The 21,568-nt window shown below is 38.5% G+C and overlaps 1 protein-coding gene across 1 annotated transcript in view; it reads right to left on the reverse strand.

The window, feature by feature from the left end:
- The window catches only part of RORB (RAR related orphan receptor B), a 210,976-nt gene that overhangs the window by 16,044 nt on the left and 173,364 nt on the right, over positions 1-21,568 (reverse strand). Inside the window, exons 5-9 of the mRNA XM_005887847.3 lie at positions 11,054-11,175; positions 9,561-9,693; positions 6,849-6,956; positions 4,973-5,083; positions 1,936-2,048 (exon numbers count right to left, since the gene is read on the reverse strand). Coding sequence (XP_005887909.3) covers positions 1,936-2,048; positions 4,973-5,083; positions 6,849-6,956; positions 9,561-9,693; positions 11,054-11,175 — 587 coding nt within the window. The remainder of the gene's footprint in view (positions 1-1,935; positions 2,049-4,972; positions 5,084-6,848; positions 6,957-9,560; positions 9,694-11,053; positions 11,176-21,568) is intronic.

Genomic DNA, 21,568 nt, shown 5'->3' on the forward strand with positions numbered 1-21,568 from the left:
TGCTATTACATATTTTTCATCTTCAATTTCTGTCTTCTTCCTACCCGCAAATACCTCAGATCACCATCAGGATACCAACCAAGTAGTAGCAAATGGTATAAGCACAAGGGTTACTGTCTTGGGGAAGTAATAATCACCATGTCGCAGTGTGTTAGAATTTATGCAGTGTATGTATCTCATTTGAACCTATACTTCTGTATAGGAGTAAGAAATTATAATCTTCATTTTACAGACGAAAGAACCATGGTTTTCTGATAAGAAGATGATCCCCTGAAGTGGAATAGTTTTTGTCTAACTCTGGATTTTAGGGTGGTAAATATGGGGAATAAAGTCTTTGGGGGATCCAAATGCAAGAAACATTCTTCCTGCCAACATTAACTAACCAGATGCATTTATGCATACATGCTGCACAGCAACAGAAAGGCAGATGCATATACCCACAGTATCACCATTTCTGCCTAGTATATCTGAAAGCATGTTGAAGTTTTGCTCTTATCTGGGAGAAAATTGAGGTATGAAGAGCATAGGATTTGTCCTTGCCCACGTGATAAGTGACAAGTTACATCAAAGAGACTATCACTCTACGGTGTAGAAATGTTCTTCCTAGTGATGTGTTAATTTTAGCAAAATGTTACTATAATGAAGCAGCATACTTAACTCATGGAGGTTTTTTATTGTAGTACTCTGTATGTGCAAAGTAAAATCTGATAGTATTCCTAGCAGAGTCCCCCTTCCCTCTCCACCCTTTAAAATAAAGAACTTCAAGAGCAGAGTGGGAGAGTTTTAATGATAAAAATATAGAGTCGGATAACTGTCATCTGTAACTGAGGATAAGCTCCACTTCTTCGTTGCTTAACCTCTAAAAAAAACTCCAATTCTTAAGAAATTTAAGATACTTTAGGATCTAAAATAATGCTAGGTATCATTAGAAAACTCCTTATTCCTCTTATGATCATTTTATGTTGGTACATAACTTTTTCCAGAATTCTTCTAAAGGATCACTATTTTTAATTAAGTTGAATTGTGAATGAAATGCAAAGCGCTGTGCATGCAGTCTGCCCTTGAGATACTTCATTTTGAAAGAATCCCAGATTAGAGGTGAGGAGATTAGAGTTGAAGGAAAATTTACAAGGCATCAGTCTAATCTTCTACTCTGGGTAGGACTGCCATTAACAACATATCTGAAAGGAAACAAGGCAGAATCTCTAAGAATCTGACCATAGACAGGGACCTCACTCCACTCAGTGGTCTACTCTCTGTTCAGCAGTTCTCATCCTTTTATAGTTCTTCCTTATTTTGAATAAAAATCTAACCATTCTTCTGTCCAGACCAGACTCCCAAGTGGCGCAAAGTCTCCTCTTTCTTCACATGTGATTTTTGAAGACTTGTTTCCTTGCTTTTGTTCTTCAGATAAGCACCCTCAGTTCCTATAATGTGTCTTCCTCTATCTGGAGTTCAGACCCATCAGTATCATCCTTGACTAAGAAGTTATTGTGTTCTCAGCTTATTATAGTTTCCTAGTGTCCCTTTTCTCTGGTACTATTGCCTGGAAAATCCCATGGACTGAGGAGCCTGGTAGGCTGCAGTCCATGGGGTCGCTAAGAGTTGGACACGACTGAGCAACTTCACTTTCACTTTTCACTTTCATGCATTGGAGAAGGAAATGGCAACCCACTCCAGTGTTCTTGCCTGGAGAATCCTGGGGACAGGGGAGCCTGGTGGGCTGCCGTCTCTGGGGTCGCACAGAGTCAGACACAACTGAAGCGACTTAGCAGCAGCAGTGTCCCTTTTAAAATGCACACTTGAAGTTTATGCCACCTTTGGTAACCTTCAGACCTTGTTGCTGATGAGAAATGTCCCTTGCCTTATGTGACTAGCCCTCCCCTGCTCACTGGGCTCTGTCAGTGACAGGGGGTCTGTGCTTCGAGGACCTACCTTTGCCAAGGTCTCATCATCCAGGTGATTCTTCTGAATCACATGTTGAAGTGCAAAATAAATTTTTTCCTGAAGCTTCTGGACCTTCCTTGGTTCTATCAGCCAGGCTCGGTCTAAGAAAGGAAAAGGGTGGGTAGGAAGGGGACAGAAGGTAAGCTTCGTTGTATTTCACCTACCTATGTAAGTGCTGAGATTTAGACCTAATTCAAATTAGTCTAAATTGCTTCTGAAGACACGTAATTATTTTTCTAAAACAAATAGTTTATAAGCAACGCCATGAGGACAGTAATGTACAAAACACTGACAGGAAATCGGGGTGGAGGTAAGGACACAGTGATTCAAAGACCCTGCATGTGTCTTACTGTCTGTGACAGTTTACATCTCTAACTCATTCTCTGGACATATGCTTAGATTTTCTTTCAAAGTGTAAGTCAATGATTTGTGAAGAAATAAATTATAGAAGTGAAGAAAATCTATTGTAAAGGGGCATTTTTGGTATTCAGGATCTCTCTTCTTTTATATAAGCTGTTATAATTTATACACTATCAAAATGAATCAACATAACAATTAATCCCGTGTCCTCTTTTTCTATATTGAATATTTAAATGATGGCTGGGATAATCCCTCCTTTCCTTTAGCCTTTCCTACTTTCTTTTTTCTTTCCTCCCTCCCTCTCTTTGTTGTTTCATTTCGTTCTTCTTTCTTCCTAGATGCTTTATACCGTGGTGACAAAATTCTGTCCGGCATCAATGCCTTAGGTTGAAACTTCAGTGAAGAGACACCTGGAGTGTCCAAATGCTGAACAAATACTCATGGAAAAGAACTTCACATGATCCTTCTGAACACAGTTCAGGTCAGGTGAGAAACTCAATTCTGTAATCCTAGACAGGGCCAGGACAAGTCTAGCCAACAGTTAAGCAAACCCTTACGTAAGTGAGCACAAAAACCTTTAGTGACCATTGTCAATCAGAATACATTAAGTTTCCCTGCTTCTCCCTTCCCTAAACCATCCGGAGCTGAATAGACAGTAACTATTATGGCAAGAACCTGGGCGGAAGGGTGGGTCTGGCATGAGATGGAGCCTCCGCAGGCTGGAATACTGTCTTTCCCCTCTGAATATGACACTATGCCAAGGTGGCAAACATGGTATCTTGGAGTTGCTTCTAAAAGCCTCTGAGTGTGGGTCTGTGACCAGGGCTGGAACATTCCCCACCAGGTAGAATAAGCTAAACCTCATGCGTCGCTTCCATACTCTGGAATTTGATGGCTTTAGCATGTTCTTCCTAGAAAAAGGCTCATAGTTCAGCTGATTTTTCACTCATAAGAAGCATGTTTGCCTTTCAAATGGGGCAATTATCTTCATGGATTGTTTAAATTTGATATATTGTGTCTTAAATATTTGCTGCTAGGAATTTACTGATTTGCCACACACATTCCTAAGAGGACAGTGAATTTTGTATTGCTTCCTTTGAGGAAGCAGGAATCAGAGTGAAACCACCTGCCTCATCACAGACTTGCAGGCTTAGTCAACTGAACTGTAATTGATAGGAAGAAGCAAATGCAATGAGAAAATGGCAGGAGGAAAATTATTTGGCATTTGGTTGCTGCCAGAAATAGATCTTTCTTGTCACTTCTTCCGTTTGTCTTTGTGCTGCCAATTCTGGAAAACCTTCTAGGGTTTAAAAAAAAAAAAGGGAAAAGCTTGGAGGAACAACTTTATTTTAGAGCCACAAGAGAAACTGTTAGTAATAAGATACCAATTGATAACTAACTTCCATTTTTGATAAAGTAATAAAAAGACAGAATCAAATTTTTTAAATCATTAAAAAATTAAAAAATAAGTAAATAAAGTCTACCAGATACAAAGTGTAAAGGCTGTATTATGGGTACACATAGCTAGAGTGGTATGTCAACAAGTCTCATCACCAGGAAGATTAATTTCTTCCAGCCTCACTGAAAAATGTGCTAAGTGTAAGAAAAGAGAAAAGAGCAAGTCTGTAGAGATAAATGGTTTATAGAAGGAATGAGTCTCTTGACCATAAAAATGACCAGGAATGTGTCTTTCTTTCTACAGAGAAATGTTAATGACACTGCTATTCCTTGACCTCAAATCTAACCCAACAGATGACTGAATGAGCAGCTCTGACTTTTCATTCTGGTTGAGGAAGGAACCATGCATTTATGAGGATTCTATACAGTTTCAAACTGGCACATGCTTTTAAAAAGAATTTCAATGACTATAGTGCCATTTGATCTATAAATGTCACACCTTAACCTGCTTTGAAAGCTTTCCGCTGTTTATTGCATTTCAGAGCTAGACTGTGTCTTTATTATTATGAAACTCAACCCTCTTTGCAGGTGAGGAAACTGAGATTCTGAGGGGTGAAGTGTTTAAGGTCACCCAGATACCTGATGATAGAACCTGTTCTAGGGTGTCTACCACCACATCAGAGGTTCTTCCTTTTCCAGTCTTTAGTAGGAGCCATTTTTTCCTCTGCTGTCCTTACCTCCTTTTAAAGCTTCTAATATTGCTTTAAACAACAACAAAGTGGTGCCAGCATTTGCCTGAAGTAAGAACGCTAACAATAATTTGGATAGAGAGGCAAGTGAAACAGATATTTAAAGAAAAGAAAGTATGTGTTTTACTTTTTTTAATGCCTATGTTGGCTTGTTCATTCAAGTATATTTCTAAGTCTCACCTTATTGGACATTTTTTATGTGTCCTTTATTCTTAAAATCAAAATAGATCTTAGTTATAACTCAGGCCACTATTTGTCTTCATTTATCCTTTAAGAAATGATGATGCTTTTCTGAATCTGGAGTCAACCTTACCACACACCCTATTCTTGCATTTGAGACAAAATGGATCATTCAAATTAACATGAGGGTACTTTTCTTTGAATTGTCCAAAAATAGCACAAGCTTGCTAAAGAAAATATAGTTCTTTGAAAGTTTCACCAGCGAACCTTGGCTTGGGTAGGTGCAATTCATGTTAAAGATAGCAAAACAGGTTTTTTTTTTTTTTTTTTTTTTTTACCTGGAGATATCAGAACAGCAGAGGAGAACAAAGCAATCTCTTCCTCAGTCAGCTGCAAGGAACACAAATTCTTTGCAAAGTCAAATGCTTCATTCACTAAGTCATCAGAACCTAGAAAAGAAGGCAAATCAAGTGAAAATATTTGAATAGAATGGTATAACAGTAAGAAAAAGTCCCATAATCAAGAAATTGTTTAAGGTCTTGTGTAATAAGCACAAAAGAAAAATATTTCCAAGTTGCTGACCAGAAGAAATAATTTGTACTCTGCTGTGTGCTTAGTCATTCAGTTGTGTCTGACTCTTTGGGGCCCTATGACCAGGCTCCTCTGTCCATGGGATTCTCCAGGCAAAAATACTGAAGTGGGTAGCCATTCCCTTCTCCAGGGAATCTTCCCAACCCAGGGATCAAACCCACATCTCCTGTGTCTCCTGCATTGCTGGTGGATTCTTCACCTGCTGAACCATCAGGAAAACCTGAGAAGTGATTTAGTGATCATTGTGAGTGAGAAAAGTGGGCACTGTCTTGACCAGGTAATGAAAGTAAAAATTACCAATGAAGGGCAGATAGAAACAGTATACACCCATTGTAATATCCAACTGGGACTATATAATCCCACTTTAATCTTGTAAATTTGAAATTAGTTCCAACTGAAAAATTTTAAATTAGTGATTTGAGGATCCTTTAGTACGGAGATAGCATTCACAGAAAACCTAAAATATTATGTATAACGGGCCAAGGGCTGTCATTTTTAGTGGCACTTATAGGATGTCACTGGCGATGTAGGATGTCCATGGGCCTCAAACTAAGAGAATGGAGATAAAGTGCCTGTCAATAAAGTGCCTGTAATTTCCTGCAAATTTGATTGAGGAGCAAACATTCATTCCTTTTTACCTTCTAATGAATGACTCGCAGGTCAGGTGCTTAGCCGTTGTGGATCCTCACAAAACAATGCTTCATCCCTACACTGATCCTTGGTAAATGTTTATTTTATGAAGCTGGAAATATACCCAAGTTGCTTGCCAATGTTTTTCCTCCTTTCTTGAAAATCTAGCTTTGGAGATGACATGGATGTGTATCAGCTACAGGAGGGAAACACTGCCGGCCCTGGTGGACTTGCTGTTGGCTACCATATCAGCTAACAGCACAAAAGGTGAAAGGGAAGTGGCCTTCTTTGATGTCTGTGGGCAGGATATGGAACAAATGACACTGCCAATAGTTAAAACCTTTCCTGGCATCCGTCCATCTTTGCTAACATTCTTATCCACCCCATACACTGATGGCTGGAAGTGAATGACACACTTCCAGAGACTGACTCTATCCTGCCCTCCCACTAGAATGGTCTGGGGATCATTTAGGGCTAGTTGGCACCCATGCTGTTTGTGCTTTCAGAACTTCATGAATTAACAGGGAGAACCCGTGACTCTGGGTGCAAAACAAGTGAAAGACTTTCTCCTTTAAACACCTTAGTTCATGATTATAAACTTGCATAAGAAACTAAGAGGTCACCCATGGACCCCCAGTGGTCTATATGTTATACTTTGTGAAGCAGTAAGCTAGAAAGGAAAAGAAAGCCTGATCCTATAGAGTGCTTAGAATGCATCCCAGTTCTTTAGAGTCAGTTTTCATTGACTTCTGAATGAAGCATGGCTGGTATCAAGAGAGTCCATGTTCCCTTCCTTCTTTTGATATTTGGAGGCACAGTTGTAAAATCAGAGGAGTTAGATGAAACATTGGAGGCTCACCTAGTACAACCCTTATCAAAGAATGAGTTACTAGTTCTCATTAGAGAATCAGGACATTTCTTTTACCAGTTATTATCTAAGTGCAGAAACTGATGGTAGTAATAAAACTGTGTCATCACCAAAGGTGAACTCACCTAAGGCCTTGAACATCTGCATTCCTCCATATTTTCCTTCAAACAGAACAGTGTTGTTTAATGGGTTGAAGGCACGACACATTCTCACTAAAACCACTTCCAAGCAACCTATGAGAAAAAAAGTTATGTATATATACATAATATATATGTATTATATAATACAATAATAAAGACCTTACTACTGCATGTAGCTCAAGAGACATCAAAAAACTTTAAAATACACACAGACTCATAGACATACACATTCAGAAACATCTCAAGATTCCTTCCCAAGTAAAAAAGAACCATGTTACAAATAAAGCTCTTGATGCCTATGTGAGGAATGAAAGATAAAACATACTTTAAAGGTGACTAAAATGGAGGGCAACAATGTTTTCTTTGGAAGCATGCATTCTGCCCTCCCCCACCATTTTTGACTAATATTAAAGTTAGCTTCAAATTCACAGGTGATGATAAGTGGCCCAGAAAGAAGCTTTGTGGCAGGCAACTGCCGTCTGTTAACTTTTTGTAGAAGTTTGGTATTGGGAAAACTTTCACACTACTTCAGTTTTTAACACGGTCTGTTTATATTTCTGCATATGATGACCTAAGGACACCTTCAGGATGTTTCCTGAGGGTGCCGTTTATGTATTCATGTCTTTGACACAAGGGTTTCTTAAAGAGGTCAAACAAGTTTTGGCAAAATACTGAGCACTATCCACTCCAGGGAGTTATAATCAACATTCACAGATCAAAGGTTTATTGAAAGCCCATCAAGAAGTAGTTTGTTCAGCCTTGATGGGCCTAACATTTCTGAATTTGCTGTTAGTTCAATAGTGGCAAGGGCCCTTGTCTGTAGCCATAGGCAATTGTGGCCTATTTTATTCATTGTTATATCTCCAGGACCTAGAAAAGTCCCTGGCACATAGTACATGCTTAATAAATCTTTATTAACTGAATTAGTTCACTACTTCCGCTTGTCCCTCTGAATACTTACTGACATTCTGAGGAATGACTGCATGGGGCTTTTGCCCCACAATGGGGAGGAAAGTGACATCCACAGTCAGAAGTCACACATTTGCATGAGAACGTCACACAGATGATTTGCTTACACATGTGGGGTACCCCGAGGTATCCCTGGTGTCTTTCTTAGTCTGGTGTAGTATTTCTTTGTTCTGCTGATTTCTCTGCTTTCCCTCATCTGTCACCTTAGCATAGGGGCTTACATATTGGGAATTCACAAATATTAATGGACACAATGCTTTTCTGACTAAAATAATAATAGGAACCACTTATTCAGTATCTACAATATGGAAGGCACATTACCTGACCCCTTACATTCTGTGTCTCCTACCCTTAAACCAAGGTGGATTTCATCACTGCCTTGACTTATTAGTCAGTTGGAAATAACACTCTGAGACTTTGGAAGCTACATCAGAAAAATGCTATGCACTTCTGTCTTGTTCTCTTGAAATGCTAACTTTTGAAAGCCAGCAACCATGCTGTGAGAAAGTCCAAGCAGTCTGTGGAGGGGCTCACATGGATAGGAACTGAGGCCCTTCAGCCCAAAGCCTTGACTGAACTCTGAGCTGTCAACTGGCACAAACTGCTAGTCCTGTGCTTGAGCCAACGTGAAAGGGGGTCCTCCTGCCCTCAGTCACATTGCCTTGGTGAACACCACAGGACGCAGAGACAAGCCATCCCTCACTGAGACCTGCTCAAATCAGCTTTGGGAGCAAAATGAATTATTATTGTCGTTTGAACTAAGTTTTAGGGTGATTTTTAACCCAGCAACAAATACATCAAGTTCACCTTTGAGTCAAGATTTGCACCTCCTTTTTAATCATTTGGTAAAGAAGCAGCAATAACTTAGAATAATCATTTTATCTGACTCAAGTTCAAAAGCCAGCTTTGCCAGGTACTGGCTAGGTGGTATCGAACACAGCCCTTCAGTTCTTCGAATCTTTGCTTCCTCATTTATAAGATGGAAACCATATTGAGCACATGAGATTAAAAAAAGATGTCATAGGTAAACTTAAACATGTATATGTGCACTATTACATATATAAAATTATATTATTATTATTTGCTGTAGCCCTTTATGTAAACACCAGAGTGGTTCTTATTTTTTATTTTCAAAGGGGGCCGAGAAAGACAAGTAAATAGTTTTCCTGCTTGGGTAATGGCAGCTGCAAAGTGAACCACGTGCAGTTTCTTGAGGTACTTCCTAAGTGACTGTGCATGTATCAGGGAGTATGTGTGAGAGAAGGGGGAGGAAAGATTAGAGCAGAGTGAGTTTTTCCCAGTGTATTCTTGCTGCAGGCTATCCTCATTAAAATGATTGGAAATGACCACAGAGGCAGAGCTCAGCTAGCCTGGATTCCAGCCCCCCAACAGCAGACAAGTAGTACATTTTAGAGCCAGCTCAGCAATTCAGCCACCTTGACACGCTAATTACTTGCACTGCCTGTCAAGCTGGGTATCTCAACCTCCGCAATTAATAGCTCCACTTTCAATAAGCAAAATTGTATTTGACTTCAAAGGCGAGCTGAATGAGTATCAGGGCATTTTTATTACTGAGTGTTTCCTTTGGGAGTTGGCTGACAGTGTGGGTGGTAAAAATGAGCTACATAGCAGATGGAGGATTTTCTAGAACCAACCTCAGCTAAGGGTGGACCACATCCTGGTCTAAAATAGACCCTCTTCCGCCCAGCAATGAATCTTCTTGCTTACCTGACTTAAGAAGTAGGATTTGATCATTTTGACAGAGTTCCATGAAGCCTGTTATTCGCTTTGCAAACTCTACCACATACTGGATGGCGTGGGTTATCTGGATGGCACATTGCTGCCACAGTGCTTCCCTGGACTTCAAGAGAGAAAACATAGAATGGACATGGAGCCAAGAACAACTTGGAGACTCAGTGAAATACTCAAGGTTGCTCTAACTGGCGCTTACCTGTCACTTGGGGGTTAATGGTGGGCTTTCACCCCCCTTTAGAAGAGAGGTGATATTTTCTAAGATGTTGTTTTGATTTATTTGGACCTCGATACACCACAATTATCAAAGTACTAAAGCTAAAATAATGGAAATATTGCAATAGTACATAAAGATCGATATTTACAGATTTTTTTTTAATCGTTTTTTTCTCCTCCTCTCCTCACCTAAACAAACTCAAGCTCTTAGTCTGTTTTGTAAAATCAAACTCTTACACTCAGTAATAGCAATTTCATTCACAGACTTCCACAAAATTATTTTCAGTGTGTATCCGACTGTCACTAAGTTTTTTCTATGTTGTGTTCTTTTCCCAGAACTTATGGAGACTGCTTTTTGGTACAAAAAGAATTTCAATGGAAAAGACATCAGATCAAATCACTGTCTTAAGTAAAACAGAATCCAGAAATGTATTTTGATCCTTGGGTTATTTTCTTTGGAAATCTAAGTATGTTAATTCTGTTTTTTTATTGACCATAATAATACCTATGCTTTTGTCTCCTTATTCATGTAAAAGTGGTAACATTTAATTGTTCCACTGGAGAAAAATCAGTATGTTATAGTCATATATTTAGATATAGACACATTTATAAATTTTACTAAAAGTTAATTTACTGGTAGATTTTGTGATTGTGGATCTCAGTCTTGTAAATAATGTGAGTCAAAACAACAACAACAAATTCCTTCTCTTAAAACCTTCTCTAATGTACACGAAATAATCAAAATCATAATAATTATAATAAAAACAACATCCCAATTATAATAACGTGGGATGAGTTCTCCCTTTTTCCTCTGGTCATTTTTTAACATGTAGGGCAAGAAGAAAACATTCAGAATGTGTTGTTTAATATTTTTCTAGAGTAAGTTTGCAAATATTACTGCTATGATTTTCAACTGCTCTCGTTCCTTGCCTGGACCAAGGAAGCCACCAAGAGATGTCCTAACATATCCAATGTGGGCCCAGTCTCCTCTGTCACTCGAGTAGGGCACTGGTTTTCAGTCAGAGCAGTTTTGCCTCCAGATTTGGCAATATCTGGACACATTCTGGCTGTCGCAGCTACGTGGGAGGGCATGCTCCTGGCATCTAGTAGGTACAGACCAAAGATGATGTTTGACATCCTACAATGTGCAGGCCAGTCCTTACAGCAAGGGATTGTCCAGTCTGAAATGTCAATAGGGCTGAGGCTGAGAAAGTCAGAGAAGTCACAGAAAACCCTTTCGTTTCCCAGAATACCTTGCTTTGATACGCTTTGATTTCTTCGTAGGTGTGGGTCTGCCATGCCAGCTGGTGCAGCTCCTCCATGGTATACTGACACGTCTCCAAATGGGACTTAATGATGTTCTGTGCAATTCGATCTGTGAGAAAGAAGACCACTTTGAGGGTTTGTGAATAAAATCCCACTCTGCTGAAGGACGGGGAAGGCCATGGCACCCCACTCCAGTACTCTTGCCTGGAAAATCCCATGGACGGAGGAGCCTGGGAGGCTGCAGTCCACGGGGTTGGGAAGAGTTGGACGCGACTGAAGTAGCAGCAACAGCAGGAGCTGCTGAAGGAAACCTGCTGTTAATGTGTTTCCTGAAGGAATGCATTTTGAAGATACTCCACTTGTATGAACATATCTTTAACACTACTATCTATTTACACATCTCCAGACAAACTCTTTATTGCTTTTCCCCCCAAATATCATGCTTTTAATAAAAATTAACTGCCTTCTCCTCCTCTTTTTGGTCACAAAATTGGGGTCTTAAAGTTATAGTGTTCAAATAAATATTTATTTTTGAAATAGATACAAATTACCATGTTTCTTGCTTTTTGGCCTGAAAGTCTGCTAGCAGTCTTGTAACATTTGCTATATTGTAACAGTCGGCCTAAGCTCCAAATACTTTAAAATATTTTGAAAATCACTAGATCACCAGTGTTTATCTCAGAAAGGAGAAGTTGAAATATAAATGTTTTGCTTATGTTTTAATAAGGGAGGATTTAACAATAATCTAAAAACATAGTTTTCTATAGAGCAAAGAGAAGAAAATGGGGAGTGGGCAGGGATAGAAGTCAGACTTCTCCAATAGTATTAATTTTGTAGATTTGACTTTGGAACCATGTAGATATCTTCTGTAAATAACAGGAGAGGGAGATGAAATAATATTGACTCATGAGGTGATAATTTTGAAGTTAGGTCATTAGTGTCTTTATATTCTTTCAAATTTTTCATAAGATAAAGTTTTTCTCTGAAAAAGTTAAAAAAAAGAAAATAGTTTTATTCATAAAAAAGTAGAAATAAACACAATCTTGGTGGGGCATTTAGTCCAAATGAGTTATATATGGCATTGTATCTTAAATATTGATCATTTTGAGTTTCAAGGTATGAAAGTTGAGTCATAGCACCAGACACAAGAATTCTATTTAACAAGCTGCTATGAGTTCCCGAAGTTGGATGGAGCTGGAGGAAGGTCCCCTCATAATCCCTTCTGCTATTTGAACACATGAAGGTGACATCTTGAGAAACCAAAGTATGTCAGTCACTCAGTTCTGTCTGACTCTTTGTGACCCCATGGATTGTAGCCCACTAGGCTCCTCTGTCCACAGAATTCTCCAGGCGAGAATACAGGAATGGATAGCCATTTCCTTCTCCAGGAGGTCTTCCTGACCCAGGAATCAAATCCAGTCTCCTACCTTGCAGGTGGATTCTGTATCATCTGAGCCACCAGGGAAGCCCTCGGGAAACCAAAGTACTTAGGAATTCTGTAAGTGGGATGTGAGTAAAACGAAGATGACCAACTTTTTTTCCTAGTAACTGTTCTTGGCTCATAGAGAAGTGGAGTTTCTCTTATGTTGCAGGTTGTGCCATTTTAAACGCAATTTCTGTCATTCTAAGTAGCTATATTTTATTTCTTCTGCAGGAGAAATCTCAAAGCAGTACTTAGGTACCTTTTTTTTTTTTTACCTTGCTAAGCTTCTGATTTATATGTCATGAAATAAATTGAGTTTTAGTAATGTAGGGAATTAAAAAGGTAAGTTTAAGTTTCTAATGAACCTTCCAAATAAAAAATCTCATATAGCCATTGCCTGGCACATTATATACACTGAATAAATGGTAGCCACAATTGTCATTATTGGGACATTCTATATAGTTTTTCATCAGGGAAGCAATCTGACCATACAATGGAGACAAAACAGAGATATTTAATTTTGGAATCAGTGCTACTGAAGGAAGATATTTCAATATTTATTAGAGTTGTTCAATCAGAACCATAAGCTGATGGATATAGAAGAGGCTACAAAATTCTAACTTATGATTATTGTTATGCTCTATTGGATTCAGCATTGAGCATTTCTAGATTTTCATTGCTTATCATATTATAAAGATCCTTTCTTTAAAAAAATCCTATATTCAAAATTTTATTGAACATCCTCCTATGTTGTAAAACAGGGCAGGAAATATTCTATACATCATATTAAAATAGATTGGTATGTCATGGTTCATCATTTTTCAATTTCACTTGGGCAGTCTAATTACTAAGACTCTTAAAAAAACATATCTATTCCTCAGTAGGTATATAATGAAAACATAAGATTTTTATGGCTCTATAGTTTTCAAACCTTTATCTTCTCGGTGTAGTCTGTTTTCATTTTCAAAGATATACGATTTGTCAGTAATTTACAGGCTTCAGGGTTTATAAGCAAAATTACAATTGCACTCAAAATTGCAGTATGAAAAACTTTTTATCTGTTCTTTTACAACATTTCCTGAGAATTGCTGGCCAAAGTTTAAGAATTCTCTAGCTCTCTGCCACCAAAATTTAGGGTTCTATGGGATATGAGAGAAGTGAACATAATAAACACATGGGCAGATTAAGCACAATGGAAAGGTAACTCCACGTGGATGCTTTAGGACTCAGCTCAAATAAGAATGGCTTGTGTCCTCAGGTAGAATAGCCAACTGCCTTTACATTTACTTCTCACTCAACCAGGCCTTACTTCCAGTCAGGCTCACATTATGCTTATTTGAGTGGATGTTTTTACACACTTCAAGATTGTGAATTTTTCAAGAACTGGACTGCAGAACCCAACATAATGCTTTCATATATTCATTCACATGTTCACACGTGTTTTTTGAGGCAGTATTACATGCCTAGCTAAGATACAGAGTTTTAAAAAAGACCCTTTTTTTTGTAAAGGATCTTATAATAATATCTTGTCATATCTTGATATAACAAATACCATGAGTTATTGTGGGAGCCCAAAGAAGAAAATGTCTAACTCAGTCTGGGGAAGGCAGAAAAACATCCATAGAGAAGATGCCTGTTGACCTGAGTCTGAACAGGAGTTTGTCACATAAAGAGGGAGACAGACCTCAGGTAGAGGGGATGATGGAAAGGCACAGAGAGAAAACTAGCTCTGAGCTGGATAACTGCTGACATTATACTTTACATCTTCACAATCTTTACCTTTTACAAACAACTTCTCTTTGACTGAGGAAAAAAGTGAGGTTCAGAAAGAGTGAGTGACTTTAGACCCATTTTCACAAAGGTAACAAATGGTGTTTTGAAATCAGCTCTCTTTCCCAGCAAAACGTCTATATTTTTGGCAATGTAGAGTGCATGGAAGAGATGAAAAGAGGGAAAAAAGAGACTAGAGATGGACGCTGTGACTGGAGATGGAGCAGCTGAGTAAGCCAGGCCAAAGAGTTCGAATTTTATCTTGTAGCAATTCAGAGTTAGCGGAAGCTGTGAGGCAGGAGAGTGAAGTGACACGGTTGGTCTTCTGTTTTTAAAGGGTTATCCTCGCCACGGCAAAGAAGATGAGATGGCACTAAGGAGTAAGTGAGATTAACCAGGCTGTTGTGAAAAATACAGGCAATGTGAGGGATTTCTGAACAAGGTGAGAATGACAGAGACAGAGTGGAGGGGCTAGATTTAGGACAGTTCTGAAGAAGGATGCACAGGATCAGCAAGTGGAGTATGAGTGTGTGTGTGTGTGCATGCACATGAGAGAGAGAACATTACAGTAGGTACTCAGCCAATGTTTAGTTAGTAAAGATAATGTTGAAAATATCCATCTATCCATTGATCCCCTCGTTTTCTGCTTTATTTGACAAAGGATTTTAGTAAGCTAACACTGACCCTTTGTTTGATGATCTTAAAGCATTAGCGCTCACGACAGCTTTGAAGACAAACAGTAAACATGAGCGTTTATTTCCCACACCCTCATGGTGAGAAATACAAGGCAGATCTCCTTCTGACATAAGACCTGTATCAAAAAAGGCCAAGACACAGCAGCAGCAGGAGCAGTCCTTTTCCACTTCCTTCCTTGGGTCTGCAGATCAAAGGTGCTGCTGCTGCTGCTAAGTCGCTTCAGTTGTGTCCGACTCTGTGTGACCCCAGAGACGGCAGCCCACAAGCTCCCCCCACCCACTCCCTCCTCCCCGCCCTTTCCTGGGATTCTCCAGGCAAGAACACTGGAGTGGGTTGCCATTTCCTCCTCCAATGCATGAAAGTGAAAAGTGAAAGTGAAGTCGCTCAGTCGAAGGTGACCCTGTGCAAAAGCCAAATTGACCCGCTCAAGGCTCAGCAGGGGGTGGGTGCCGTCTGTATAAACCACACAGTAAAGCTAGACTTGGTGCCTAGGGAGCAAGGCCAGAAGACTCATTCTGTCCATTAGAAAGATGCATGACCATCAGAGGAGATGCTTTGTTTGAACTGAGAGTCTGCAGTTGTGAAACGGGGAGAAGGATTTAAAAAGAGGGGACAAAGGGAGAGACAATGAATACAGTATGCGAAGTTCCTGCTGGGCGCCAAAGGAACTTTCAAGAGTCCTTGCCTGGAAAAACAGAAAAGGTAAGAGTAAACAGTATGATCTCAAGGGACCAACCACATGAGAAAGTCCAGACAAAGAGATTGAGGTAAAAGAGCAGGGGATGTGGAATCTTTCTGGGCAATCACACATCCTTCATCCATTTCCCTGACTTGGATTGCAGTTGCTTCTCAAAGCCCAGGTTTGGTCGGATCCTTTAACCAGCTTGGGTTGCAGACCGCACATGCTGAGGAAGGAGTCGGCTCACACTATGCTGGGATATTGGGTCCACAGATGTATGGCCCTGATGACTGAATAATAGGAAATTCTACCACCTTCAGAGATGATGCCCATGGACTATACTCTCCTATCCCTGAGACCAGGGATGAGGCTAGAGATTTCTTAAGTGGATCTGAAAATGCAACTCCATCTTCTCAGTAGTTAAGATTTGGTTTATGTCAGTGAGACACAGGTTTGTCCATTTCACTAAGAGTACGTGGGCTGCTTTGATAGTTAATAAAATGATATCAAGGAATGAGAAAAACAATTTCATATGCTCAGCCCAGGTCATTCCTTTTCAATCATGATGAGGAGAAAAGTAAATATTGATACTGGCAAGGGAAAACCGGGTATATAATTACAAATTAATAAGTAAGTCCACCCTTCTCATTTTTTATTTGCTAATTAAAAAAAAATCTTGCTCTCACTTTCTCTCTCATCTCTTTTTTTTTCCCCATAAAATTCCTGTTTTATTTTTAGACTTTTACTGTTACACTTTCCTTGAAGGAAAGCTTATTAGAACCCAAGACTTAAAACCAATTAATAGAATTTGTAACTTCATGTGTTAAGTATCTTTACAAGATACAAAAGACAATATTTCAAATGAAAGAATAATCCTATAAATCTTTAAAATAATAGATATAGAGATATGTTTATGGCATAGATTGTGGTGATAGTTTCATGGGTGTATATTTATCTCCAAACTCATTAAATTGTATGCATTAAATATGAACAGATTTTTGTATGTCAATTATTACCTCAATAAAGAGATTTAAGAAATAACTGATGCAGGCAAATGTACTTTATAGTTTTTTGATGAAAAATACTGTTAAAATTGCTGCTACTGTTAAGTCACTTCAGTCGTGTCCGACGCTGTGCGACCCCACAGACGGCAGCCCATCAGGCTCCCCTGTCCCTGGGAGTCTCCAGGCAAGAGTACTGGAGTGGGGTGCCATTTCCTTCTGCAATGCATGAAAGTGAAAAGTGAAAGTGCAGTTGCTCAGTCGTGTCCGACCCTCAGCGACCCCATGGACTGCAGCCCACCAGGCTCCTCCATCCAGGGGATTTTCCAGGCAAGAGTACTGGAGTGGGGTGCCATTGCCTTCTCAGTTAAAATTGTTACACTTCCCTAGAAGCTTTAGAAGTAATCTTAGATCCACTTATGAGCAAAGAGAAGAGAGAAAGTAAATTTTTGAAAGGAAAACTGGAATAAAATTGATGGTAATTCTCAATAGGGTGTGCAAAAATTGTAGAACACTGGGACTGGAACTAACTTCCTTCCTCTATTTCCAAAAGGACTGTATCTAAATAATTCCAGAAGTTAGTTGGGTCACCTGTCTCTCTCTCTCTGAAACTGTAAAGTTTCCCTCCCCTACCCCAACCCCAGTCAATCTTCATTGTGATCTGTGGAATAAATCAAAGAAGTATGAAAAAAGTCCCTCCTTAAGGTATTTACAAATGGTTGGGATGGACATGAGACACACAGGTCAATGGATTTAAAAGGTTAATCATATCAGACAGTATAAAAACAATATTTTGAAGTAATATTTAAAGAAATACATGAAAAATAACTTTTATTATGTATTAATCCATATAGTAAAGCAAAGTTTGGAAAGAAGTCATTTAAATTACCTAGTACTATGTAGAAAAAAGGCTACATCTGCTTATTTTGATGAGAAGTAAGTATACTGACAAGTAGGGTGACGATTTCTTGTTTATAACCGCAATATTATAAAATGAGGACCAGCTTGCAGCTACTAAAATAGCAAGTGACCTTCTGCATCTCTGATTTCAACCACTCAGCGGGTTTTTTCCACCAAAGGGGCTTATTTTAGCTCTCACTAGACATTTCAGCAAATGGCTGCTCCAAAGGCTACAGTGTCTCAGACACGGATTGCACGGGTGGTTTCATTAGAATCCCACATCCTGGGAGCAGGGAAAGTTGAGTATATCTTTAAAAACTGCTGCTTTCAGTGTTATTACCAAGAGCACCCGTGGCCCAACTGTATCAAGGCGAGAAAGCTGAGGCTCAAAGCTATATATAGTACTAGAGGGAGTTGCATCTGAACTTCCTAATTCTTTCTCTTCCTCCTTTTTTTCTCATGAGAAAGGATGGTTTCTTCTTTGTGAACTATAGCCCCTATTCATTTTTCTCCATAAGGAATTAAACAAACAAAAAAAAACTTGGAAGTATTCTTCTTAAAATACTATATATCAGCCTCAATCGAAATGATTAATGAATTTTTAATTTATAACTTGCCTTAAGGATCTAGAGAACCGCTCAATTCCCTGTTTAGTTTATACTACTAGTGTGGAAGTGGAATTCTTAGGGGATTCGCTTTGAATTAATGCCAGGATATCTCTACGGACTTGCTCAAGGCAAGTTTTAAGTGCCTGCATTAGATTTTCAGAATATCAAGACTCCTCTGAACCCACACACTGAGGCAGTAACTCTAATACATTAGAACAATTGGTTTAAAGGTGGAACATTTAACCAAGTGTGCATTTTGTCATTTTGACAATAGACTCACGGTTTTATAAGCTTTCTGTCATTAAATAGAACAAGTCTACTGGTTAGGGTGTAACAGGCGACAGTGTCAGAGAGGACAATGTTACTTTTAAGGCCTTTCTGATTTTTCTAATCTCTATTTAGAGATGAGTATTTTGGGGGCATAAGTAGAAATGTGCTACCAGCATAGAAACATCAATATTAAAGCTTAAAACAGCCATCTAGTAGTGATCCATAACCTCAATAGGAGGAAGGAAAGATTTTCAGCACATATTTCAAGTTCTTTAAATTTTTTAAAGAAGAATTTGGGGCCATGAATAACCCATAACTCATTTGTTTGTTCGGTTTCAAGGTCCAATCACTCATTACTCTCTTACCAGTGAATTAGGAAAGCTTCAGGTCTCCTTTTCAAACAAATTCTACAGCCAATTATTATATCAGAGAATGGCATAACTGATTTTTACTTCATGTAGGTCTTAAGCAAAATGCTTTTAAGGTTCTTTAGAAAGATATATTAAGAAAATATAAGATTATGTTATTACCTATAAAAATGATAAAAATGTTTTATCACATTTTTAAAACACAATTCAATAAAACATTAACACAGAGAAAAACAGTGAAAAAATTGGATTAATGCTACAAGTAATAATACCTGGGCAAAGACTGCATAAACAGATTAATAAATAAAATGGTTAAAATTTTATCAACTTTCAGAAAGTTCAGGTGAGAGCATTTTAAAATTAAGAAAACAGAAACTAAACCAGAAAGAAAAACTGAAAGAATCCATATGGCATTTATATTTGGAGTATATCCAAAGGGAAAAAAGACCATAAGCAGCAAAACAAATTAACTGTCTAAAAGGGTGAATTCTTAATAATTTAACAATGGAAAGCTGTTTTGGAACACAAGTGTTTTGTTTCATTGCAATAGTGCATGTCTAGTTTTAGAGAAATTACAGTTCCCTTTCTTCAAACTAGCTAAAAAAATTAAGAAAGAACTTATTATAAAATCATTATCATTCAAAATTAAGTTTCATAGTAAAAGACCTCATTCACAGAACAATCAGAAAAGATTGATTCAATGCCCTAGAAATGGGGAGTTCTAAGGAAGTGTCTTGTTAAGATGGAGGAAGCCAACATGAACCCCTTTAGGCTTGAAGTCACTTAACATCCTAAAGTCTTAGTTTCTTTGGGCTTGATTTTCCATCCACAGAAAGTTTTGGCAGCAGTGGTATTTTCTAAGGGCTGTGTAAAAGCATAGACTTGAGTCTGAGGGGCTAAATAGGAATTTCTCTTTGATTTGACTGGTGAAGGAGAAGTTTTGCAGAGTTATGGAAGATAGGAGTACAGCTCACAGTCTTAAAAGTAAAGAGACTTAGAACAAGCAAAAACAACATAATCTTGAGCCCATGAAAATCTTTACCACTCTCTTTTAGAAAGTGCACCTCCCTCTCCACATCACCCAAAGGACACTCAGCAGGTCACAGATGATGGAAGCCTAATTATGAAAATTGCCCAGGGCCATCATTAGGATTGACTTTTACTATTTGGATTTTGCTGACATATGGATTGACCGTTAATTTAGACAGAAGCAATCCCTCCCCAACTTTATCCCCCATTTAGAAATGTAGCCAATATAATTCTGACCTTTAGGAATAACTAAATCAGAAGACATCTTTGGAGGCAATTATTACACTTTCAAACATTTAATCTAAATATTTGAAAGTCACTTGATTGCTTAAATAATACATTTCATTCATTGACTAATGTTTTAAAGTAAGTATTTTCTAAATAGTCTGGCACCAAATGTTCCTAGAACAAACATGTCTGAAAACCAAATAGCAGTTCCACAATAGTCTGCATAAACAGGGCTCAGATTTAAAAAGTAAATTTCTTTTTCTCAGTAGCGAGGGTATATTGTCACATATCCTTATCTATAGCTTACGTCTAAAATAAAAGTCTTTCCAGCTAGAAACATTTTCAACAGGCTTCCCCACATTTGTAAACATCACAGAAATAAATTCTGTACTGGTTGGGAGAGAGCCTGTTAAGTTGGTTGTGTACTATGGTAATGAAAATTGGAGAAGGAAAAGGCAACCCACTCCAGTGTTCTTGCCTGGAGAATCCCCGGGGCAGGAGAGCCTGGTGGGCTGACGTCTATGGGGTCACACAGAGTTGGACAGGACTGAAATGACTTAGCAGTAGCAGCAGTATGGTAATGAAAACCAAAATGTATCAAGCTCCAACAACTCCTACCCATCATTTGACTTTTGTTATGGAACAACATTTCTGTGTTCCATAGCTTATGTGGTATTTTAACTCTTGCCAGTTCTTCCCAAAATAGGTGTTTGAAAATGTGGCCAATGAAGGACCTATTCACCCCAATCAGTGGAAGAGCTATTCAGAGCTATTTCGGAGAGTCAGTGTCAAGCTTGCAGTGCTGGGAAGTACTAGTGAACAGAGGGGCTGTTTCAGAGGCTGTCTGATAAGCATAAACACTCTATCCTTCAATAAGTCAGAAGCAGAACCTCATGAAATCTCCTTTCCTCTTCCTTATTGCAGAATATTTTATGTCTATTATGGCTTTTGAAACTGAGTGTAGAAAATGGAATTGGTTTTCCCATAGCTTCCCAATAGCACTTTTTTTTTGATTGGTGGATTTTAAAGTCTTCTTAGGATGTCCTGAGTCAAAAATTAATTCCAAACTGGTATCTCCAGGAGAAATCTACTGAGGAAGGTCAGTTTCACACAATTTCAACTCAAAACAGAAAAGGTGATTTACCTAAGGTAGTGAATGCTAGCATGCAAGGAAAGCTGTACTGACAGAGGTGTGAGGATGTCATGGCTAATGTGCATACATATGCTATGAGTAGATACACAGGTTTATAAGTACTTCAATTAAGCATAGAGGTATGTATTTCTTATGATGTAGATCATTTATATATATATATACACATATATAAATATACATATATATATATATATGAATCATTGCACTGAGCATGATAGGTGAGTGACTACAACACATTACTAGGTGACCTTGGAGATTTTTTACGTATTATTTAAGGATATCTAGAAAGATATGGATTTGAATAAAAACCTAGGAAAGAACTATGGGCTTCCCAAGTGGTTCAGTGGTAAAAACAATCCACCTGCCAAAGAAGGAGG

Source organism: Bos mutus, chromosome 8 (genome assembly GCF_027580195.1).
Source record: "Bos mutus isolate GX-2022 chromosome 8, NWIPB_WYAK_1.1, whole genome shotgun sequence".
Taxonomy (NCBI): domain Eukaryota; kingdom Metazoa; phylum Chordata; class Mammalia; order Artiodactyla; family Bovidae; genus Bos; species Bos mutus.